Source organism: Muscardinus avellanarius (genome assembly GCF_963383645.1).
Source record: "Muscardinus avellanarius genome assembly, chromosome: 3".
NCBI lineage: Eukaryota > Metazoa > Chordata > Mammalia > Rodentia > Gliridae > Muscardinus > Muscardinus avellanarius.
This window is the reverse complement of record NC_137788.1, coordinates 115,580,555-115,589,971: the sequence shown is the minus strand read 5'-3', so window position 1 is coordinate 115,589,971 and position 9,417 is coordinate 115,580,555. Positions and strand designations below refer to the sequence as shown.

Below are 9,417 nucleotides of genomic sequence, written 5' to 3'. Positions count from 1 at the left end.
GAGCCCAAGCCCCGAGGAACTTGCATGCTGGGTAGGGCAGCTCAGCTTTCTCCTGGACAGTGGGGTACTACTGAAGGTCTTAGCAGGGGAGGGACCCACCTTGCCCTCCAGAAGCACACATGAAAACAGTTAACTTGGGAGCCAGAGCGTGGTGGCGCACGCTTGTAATCCCAGTACTTGGGAGGCTGAGACAGGAGGATCGCAGGTTCGTGGCCAGCCTCAGCTACTTAGCGAGGCCCTCTGCAACTTAGTGAGACCCTGTTTCAAAATAAAGAATAGAGCCGGGCGTGGTGGCACACGCTTGTAATCCCAGCATTCAGAAGGCTGAGACAGGAGGACTGTGGTTCACAGCCAGCCTCAGCTACTTAGTGAGGCCCTCTGCAACTCAGTGAGACCCTGTTTCAAAATAAAAAAATAGGGCTGGAGATGTAGCTCGGAGGTAGAATGTCCCTGGATTTCCTCCTCAATATGGCAGAAAGAAAGAAAGAAAGAAAGAGAAGAAAGAAAGAAAGAACAGGAAAGAAAGAAAGAAAGAAAGAAAGAAAGAAAGAAAGAAAGAAAGAAGGAAAGAAGGAAAGAAATTTAAAAATAGAGCTGTGGTGTAGCTCAGAGGTGGAATGCCCCTGGGTTCCATCCCCAGTACTGTGAAAATAAATAAACAAACATAATAAAGAATAAAAAATAGGGTTGGAGGGTGTAGCTCAGAGGTGGAATGCCCCTGAGTTACATCCCCAGTACCACAAAAATAAACAAATAAATAAACAAGCAAATAAACAAACAAAATAAAGAATAAAAAATTGAGCTGGGGGGTGTGGCTCGGAGGTAGAATGCCCCTGGGTTCCACCCACAGTAACACACACACACACACACACACACACACACACACACACACACAGCAGTTCAGTCCCCCCAGGAGAGGCCCCACATCCGTGGCCCCCAGCAGAGGGGACGTTCGTGGGGGAACCAAGGAGCGGCTGGCACACTCAGGGGGGGCACAGGGGTGGTTCGGGGGTGAAGTGAGCTGACCAATCAGCTTCCTCCCAAACCAGCCCTGGGCCCAGCACCGGGGATTTCACAAAAAGTCAAACGCAGCGGCGGCAGCAGCGTGTGGACATTTCCTGGCCGCCCCGCCCGGCCCCTGGCGAGGTTACCTCACCCTGCCGTGAAGCAATCTCCCCAGGAGGGCCGGCACCCCGGCCAGGGGCTGCCTATAAAGCCAGGGCCACACGGATCTGCCACACAGAGGCTCTTCGGCTGCTCGGCTTGGGTGAGTGAGTGTCCCACATCCCGCCCCGTCGGGGCAGAGGCCTGCCTGCCCGCGCTTGCGTTTCTACTGGGGTTTTTTCCTCCAAGCTCCTCTCCTGGAGCCCTGTCCGCTTAGAGCCTCCTTCGCGTTTCTGGGGCCCCCTGCTCTCCCCTTGCTTGCTAACAGGGGACTTGCCAGGAAGCCCTGGCTGCTGGTCCTCCTGAGCACCCCAACCTTGGCTTCTCCGTTATTCAGATAGAGAAGCAAGAAGATGGCGGCAGAAATGTCCCAGATGGAGCGTCACATAAATACCATCATCGACACCTTCCACGAGTACTCTGTACGGTTGGGGCACCCCGACACCCTGAACCAGAAGGAGTTCAAACAGCTGGTGAAGAAGGAACTCCCAGACTTCCTCAAGGTAGGATTTGCTCAGGAGAGGAGGGCGGCTACCCGCAGCAGAGGGAGAAATTCTAGCCAGGCACCACACACACACACACACACACACACACACACACACACACACACACACGCCTGTCATCCTGCGGCTCAGGAGGCCCAGGCAGGAGGGTTGCAGATTGGAGGCCAGCCTCAGCAACTTAACAAGACACTGTCTGGACATAAAATAAAAAGGACTGGGAGCCAGGCATGGTGACGCACGCTTGTAATCCCAGCACTCGGGAGGCTGAGACAGGAGAATCGCACTTCTCAGCCTCAGCTACTTAGTGAGGCTTTTTGCAACTCAGTGAGACCCTGTTTCCAAATAAAGAATAAAAGATAGGGCTGGGGGTGTAGCTCAGAGGTAGAATGCCCCTGGGTTCCATCCCCAGTACTGGAAAAAAAAAAAAGGCCTGGGACATGGGACATGTAGCTCAGTGGTAGAACACCCAAGTTCAATCTCTCATACCAAAAAAATATTTTTTAAAAGAGGGAGAAAATTCTAGCTCTTTCTACCCAGAAGTCACAGGGGCTCTGTCACTAAAAGTGCTTAAAGTTAGATGGCCCTGGGGAGAGTCAAGTAATCAGTCAACTGAACACAACTATGTGTGAACACAACACAGACAGTGTGGTGACCGGGGGCCCCAGGTCCCCATGGGGTGCACAGGTCAACCCAATGCCAGGAAGCCCCTCCAAGAAAACCTGGGAGAGTCCTGGGGGTGGCTGGGCCGGGTGATGACTGGTTGGGACCCGGCGCTGAGAGGAGAGGAGCCTGCCGGAAGCTATGGGGCTTTAAGCCTCAGCTGGGAATTTGGGATGGACCCCGAGGGGGGCAGCTCTGGGGTTTGTTTTGTTTAGTTTTTGTAGTAGCAAAAAATGGAATCCGGGGCATTCTACCTCCAAGCTCTACCCCCAGCCCTATTTTTTATTCTTTATTTGGAAACGGTCTCACTGAGTTGCAAAGGGCCTCACTAAGTAGCCGAGGCTGTCCGCGAACCGCGATCCTCCCGTCTCAGCCTCCCGAATGCTGGGATGACAAGCGTGAGCCACCACGCCCTGCGTATTAAGCCTTTCTAAGACGCCATGTCCTCAAGTGTTCCCCAAGGAAGATGCTCTTTCTGCCTAGTTGTTATGAGGAGGTCAGGCGTGGTGGCAATTTGCCATTATAAGCCCAGCACTCCGAAGCTGAGACAGGAGGATCTCAGGTTCAAGGCCAGCCTCAGCAATTTAGCCAGACCCTCAGCAACTTAGCAAGACCCAATTTCAAATAAATAAATAAATAAATAAATAAATAAATAGGACTTGGGTTGTAGTTTGGAGAAACAATGCCCCTAGATTCCATTAGAGAGAGAGAGAGAGAGAGAGAGAGAGAGAGAGAGAGAGGACTGAATAAAATGAGGAAGCATTTCTAGCCTTACCAATTGTGTGACGTTGTGACGTTTTTTGGTAAAATACAGTCATAGTGCCCCAGGCATAGGGCCATTGTGGAAGGGATGGGAGAGTGTGCGTCTCCTTAGCATCTGTTCCCCATGGTGGCTTTTCATTTGTAAATCAGTTTCCCGGATGCTATAACATCTGATCGCTTCCTGAGCGTCCACGCCCACCCCTGCTGCCCTCACAGCCCCCTCTTCCTCTCTCCCTCCCACCCACAGAAGCCAAAGAGGAATGATAAAGCCATCAACCACATTTTGGAAGACCTGGACACGAACCAGGACAAGCAGCTGTCCTTCGAGGAATTCTGCGTGCTGGTGGCAAAGCTGACCTACTTATCCCACGAGGAGATGCATAAGAATGCTCCCGGTGATGAAGGCCACAGCCACGGGCCAGGCCTGGGCGGGAGAGGCCAGGAGAGCGGCCACGGCCACGGCCACAGCCATGGTGGTCACGACCACAGCCATGGTGGTCACGGCCACAGCCACGAGCACTAACCTGCCGCCCAGCCACCTGCACCTGCCATGCAGGGCCTGGGGGATGTTGTACTGCTTGCTCGGGCGGCCTCAAGCTGGGGCTCTGAGAATAAAGCCTTCCTCATACCAGCTCTCTGTGAGACTCTCTGTCTGTCCCTCACTCCTCGTCTGTCTGCAGCTCAATCCATTCGGTCACTGGTTGTGGCCCAGGGCCCCTCTGCACCCCCGAATGTCCAGAGTCATTCACAAGTGTATCCCAGAAACGGACCTGGATGGTGCCGTGTCTGGGAGGACACTGGAGCTCGGGCACATAGATCAAGGGCAAATTGGGCGCAATTACCTACAAACTCGTTGCTGGAGCCAAGACACCAGCCGGGTCCCTCTAATAAACCTAGGGCCCTAAATGCAGATGCTATGGGGGGCACATAGGTGGAAGATGTGGGGGCTGAGCCCCCTGCCCACCCAGCAGGAGAAATGAGCCCCAGTCCAGCTCTGCCACTAACAACACCTATGACGCTGGGGAGAGCGTGGACTCTGGGTTCGGGCAGATTTGGGGGCCTGAAGACTCACATATTTTGGGGAGTGCTGGGGATTGAACCCAGGAGCATTCTACCTCTGAGCTACACCCCCAACCCTTTTTATATTTTGAAACAGGATCTCCCTAAGTGGCTGAGGGCCTCACTAAGTTGCCAAGGCTGGCGTCAAACCTGTCTCCCAACTCCTGGGGTTACAAGTGTGTGCTGCGAGCCCAGCTTGAAGAGTTAGAGAAAAGCTGGGCGTGGTGACACACACTTGTAATCTCAGTACTTGGGAGGCTGAGACAGGGGGATCGCGCAGGTTTGAGGCCAGCCTTAGCTACTCAGTGAGGCTCTCAGCAACTCAGTGAGACCCTGTTTCCAAATAAAATATAACATAGGTCTGAGAGTGTAGTCTGGAGATAGAAAGCCCCTGGGTTTAACCCCTAGAACCACACCAAAAAAAAAAAAAAAAAAAGTTATATAGATGTTAAACCTCTGAGGTTAGCTAACCTCCATGGCTGGGTGGAGATCCCTCCAGGCCCCGCTGGGCAGCTGAGAGCCGGGCTCGGCTCCTCTCTACAAGGCCTGGGGCCCGGCCTGGCTTCCCCAAAGCTGTTGCGGTCACACACAGGTCGCTTGACTCAGACCCAATTGTCCCTTCAGCTCATCTCCCTACACCACCATACAGCTCCTCTCGAAGACTCAGAATGAAAATTTGGGAGAGCCAGGCGTGGTGGCACACATTGTAATCCCAGCATTCGAGAGGCTGAGACAGGAGGATCGTGGTTCGCGGACAGCCTCAGCTACTTAGTGAGGCCCTCCACAATTTAGTAAAACCCTGTTTCAAAATATAGAATAAAAATAGGAGCCGGGCGTGGTGGCGCACGCTTGTAATCCCCGCGCTTGGGAGGCAGGGACAGGAGGATCGCACAGGTTCAAAGCCAGCCGCGCTGGCTTAGGAGACCCTGTTTCCAAAAAATAAAAAAAGTTTAAAATAGGTCTGGGAGTATAGTCCGGAGGTAGAAGGGCTTCCAGGAACCCCAGTACCACCAAAAGTAAAAAATAAAAAAATAGGGCTTGGAATGTAGCTCAGAGGTAGAATGCCCCTGGGTTCCACCCCCAGTACCGTACAAAGCCTCTTCCTAACAATGGCAGGCTTTCTCCAGCCTCTTTGCCTTGGCGCCTCGAACACCCTTGCCTGCCCTGGGGTCTCCAGCAAGTCCCTTAGGGTCCATCCATCCAGGTTCAGCCAGTGTCTCTGCCTCCACAAAGACCCCAACCATCTATCCTCCTCAAGAACATCTAGGGGTGGAGTATAGTGGTCCACGCTTGTAATACCAGTACTCGGGAGGCTGAGATAGGAGGATCGCAGGTTCAAGATCGGCCTCAGCAACCAAGGGAGACCCTGTTTTGAAGAGTTCGAGGCAAGCCCACCACCCCAAATAACGAAGGACACTTAGAGATGAAAGAGACAAGCGAGGTTTACTGTGCTGCAGCTCTTTCCTGGCTAGCCAGGGCTCAAAACCCAGACATCACTCACCAGTCACCTCACAGGGGATTATAGGCTCCCAGAGAGTGGCCCTGGCCACCCGCAGCCCCTTTAGGAGGCGAGGGAGTTCGGTCGAGGGTCTACCACGAGCTCACTGAGGGCTCTGAATTTATAGCCCAAAGAGGGGGTGGTCGCACACGTCAGAGCCCACCAAAAGCATATCCAATCATATAAACTTGTAAACAAGTACAACCATAATTTTAAAAGCAAGCATACTCATACTTAATGTGCAGCAAATGATTTTACAGAGCTGTCTTTCTACATCATTGTGCCAAGGGCCAGCTTATCTCCCTTAATGCTGGGCTTGCTAGTGCCACCTCTGACCTGCAGATGGTCTAGTAGATAGCAAAAACTTAAGCAGATTAAGATGAAAAACAGGAACTTGTCGGTACCCACCAACCTAGCTAAGATAACACACTCCTTCCGTACATTCTCCCATTTTACAGAAGCAATAATTTAAGCAGATCAGGATGAAAAACAGGAACTTGTCAGTCAACTGCTTGTCAATTAAGTACAATCCCACTAGTTGCTGCATTCAATAATTTTACATTTCTCACATCACTCTTAACATTATTCTGTCTTAAGTAACTTATAAAGCTACCTTTGCTAAACTTTCCTGCGGTCGGGGGAACCTCTGCTCACATATTCCCAAAGAGGTTAGTTCGTGGTTACAAGCTTCCTGGAGCAGAGAACTTGTAAAATGCTTTCAACTTTCTTTAGCCTTCCTATTCCAAAAGCATATTTCAAAAGCAAAGCATACTTCTAAACTTTTCAAAATTCATTTCTTTACAGGCTTTTTATCTCTTTTTAAACCTAGGCCACATCTTCGCGTAAGCCGAGTACAGAAGCTAAAGTTCAAGCAATTCATAAAAGACACACCCACACATTTCTCAAGAAAAACTATCCTACGGCTTTTACTCAAAAATACTATCAAAACACTTATTTATTTTTCTATTCCAACGTCATTCTTTTCTTCACACTTATTACTATCCTATTTTCCTATTTCTTATCCTTTTAATCTCACCTAATATCGCCTTATACTATAATTCCTAATTCCTATTACACACCTAATACTATCCTATATTGTTAATCTAAATCTTCATGGGGCTAGGGTCCTTTCTAATCCTCACAGTTTCAAAATGCAAAAAAAAAAAAAAAAAAAAAGCCGGGCGTGGTGGCGCACGCTTGTAATCCCCGCGCTTGGGAGGCGGAGACAGGAGGATCGCGCAGGTTCGAAGCCAGCCTCTCTGGTTTAAGAGAGCCTGTTTCCAAATAAAAAGTATAAAATAGGTCTGGGAGTATAGCCCGGAGGTAGAAGGGCTTCCAGGAACCCCAGTACCACCAAAAATCCCCAAACAAACAAATTTAAAAAGGGCTGGGCGTATGGCTCAGAGGTAGAATCCCTAGTATCACACACACACACACACACACACACACACACACACACACACACACACACAAGCTTCCCTGAACCCAGGGTTATTTTATCAATGAGCTATTGATAAGTTGGGTCTCTCCCCCACATGATCTCGCAGCGGGCCCCCCCCCCCCCCCCCCGCAAGCCAGAAGCGGAGATATCGCGAGACTCCAGGTGCCTGGAGACTCCAAACATCGCGAGACTCAGGATGTCGCGAGAATCGGCACGCCTATAAAACATCGGTGCCTCCCATCCGCCACGTGACTCGGCTGGAGATCAGGACTCTGCGCAACTCTCCAAACGTGTGGCTCGTAGGTCCCTTACCCCACGGCCGGCCGACTCTCCGGAGGGTGCCAGGTCCAAATAAATAAAACAGCGGTCTCTGATAACACGGTGGGTGTTTTTACCTCCCTCCTAAACCCCCTAACCCTGTTTCCAACCTAACAGCTATTATATCCCAGCCCTATAATTATTTATTTATGTGTGTGTTTGTTTGTTTGTTTGTTTATTGTGATACTGGGGACTGAACGCAGGAGTATTTCACTTCTGAGCTATACCCCCGGCCCTATTTTATTTTTATTTTGAAACAGGACCTCGCTAGGTTGATGAGAGTCTCACTACTTGCTGAGGCTGTCTTGAACCTGCAATCCTTACGATCCTCCCGTCTCGGGCTCCCAAGTCCTGGGACGACAGGCGTGGGCCACCCCGCCCGGCTCCTATTTTATGTTTTATTTTGAGACAGGGCCTCAAACTTGACCAGGCCGGCTACAGATTTGCGGTCCTCTGATCTCAGCCTCCTGAGTTTCTGTGAGTTATTATATATGTGCACCACCACACCTGGCTTGATATTACTGCCCCAGGGACCTTGGGTGGCTGTTCCTAGGGCCCCGGGGAGCCAGAGGAGGGGCAGGAGGAGAACCGGGCCCTTCATGGGGAGGCCTAGTGTGTGTCGATGACATAGGGTCAGCTTGGAGGAATGGGGAGCCTCAGAGTGGGGGCCGAGAGGACGGACCCTCTCAGGTGCAAAGAGTGCTTCCGCTTGCCCCACCCTTTAGGGAGCATGTAGAAGAGGGTTCTAGAACCCAGTAGAAGGTCTAACAGATGCTACTTTCATAAAGCCGCATGGGATTTTCTTCAAACATAGTTTTTCTTCATTTTTTTTTTGTTGTTGTTTCTTTGTTTTGGTATTGGTACTAGGAATTGAACCCTGGGGGCATTCTACCTCTGAGCTAAAAAGCCCTGCCCTTTATTATTTTTTTTATTTTGAAACAGGTCTTGCTAAATGGCTGAAGGTCTCTCTAAGATGCCGAGGCCGGCCGCGAACCTGCAGTCCTCCTGCCTCAGCCTCCCAAGCCCAACTCAAACAGAATTTAACAGTGCTGATCAAGGGGATGCAGCCTCGTCTTTACACTTGCTCCTTCCATTCTCTCCCACAGGGAGCGAACGTGTAGACATCGAGTTTAATATCCCCACTCCACGTGAGCGTCAAAGGCGGCTTCTGTGACTAATGTGTCCTTTTGAGAAACACGAGTCTTGGAGGTGTTCCCGGGCATCGCAGTGACTAAAGAACTAGAGATGACTGTCCCCCGGTTCCTGCAGAGGGACTTATCCTCCAGTCTGAGTGTTAGCGGTGGAACCTGAACTTCTGGATATCTTTCTGGGAAGGATAAGGAAGGAGTGCTGACCTGGACTGCTGTCCTCTGCTCAGACTTGTAACAGTGCTCTGAAGGCGCCCCAGAGCCGGGGTGGGGAGCACGGCTCCAGAACTGGGGAGCAGATGAGCTCACTCGTCCACTCAGCTGACATTAACTGATACTCACTGCATGTCGAGGCCTTGGAATGCTCCAAAGGCACTGTGATAAAGAAGACTGGACCCTGGGCCTGAAGGGGAGACAGGACAGCCCCTTGGATTATTCTAATATGGGAAAGGAAGCTTGGGAGGCTAGGTGGGCCTTTGGGCTGTGAATAGCTTTCATCAGGAGCTATTTCCCTGAAAATCAGGGTAGCATTGTGACCGGTAGTTATAAACACCCCCAGAATAAGTGTGAAGATGCCTCAGAGAGAGGAGACCATGTGGGCAAAGGCCGGGATGCAGCAGGTGTGGGGCTGAGCAGGAAAGAGGAGGCCTGGGAGAGTTGCCAAGGGAACGGGGCAGGTGGGGGCCAAGGAGCTCACAGAATGAAAGGTTTTAGAGCTATCTGCACTGTGTAAGTCTCTCGCAGCCGGGTATGGTGGTGCACATGTGTAATCCCAGCATTCGGGAGGCTGAGACAGGAGGATCGCAATTCAATGACAGCCTCAGCTACTTAGTGAGGCCCTTTGCCTCACAACTCAGTGAGACC

The 9,417-nt window shown here is 51.2% G+C and overlaps 1 protein-coding gene across 1 annotated transcript; it reads left to right on the top strand.

Annotated features, from left to right (window-relative positions):
• The first annotated feature begins 1,508 nt into the window (after positions 1–1,508).
• On the top strand, positions 1,509–3,707 carry S100A9 (S100 calcium binding protein A9). Its single transcript, XM_080692533.1, has 2 exons — positions 1,509–1,667; positions 3,337–3,707. The coding sequence occupies exons 1-2, from the start codon at positions 1,518–1,520 to the stop codon at positions 3,610–3,612; spliced, it is 426 nt and encodes a 141-aa protein (XP_080548659.1). The 5' UTR covers positions 1,509–1,517; the 3' UTR covers positions 3,613–3,707.
• Positions 3,708–9,417: the final 5,710 nt, after the last annotated feature.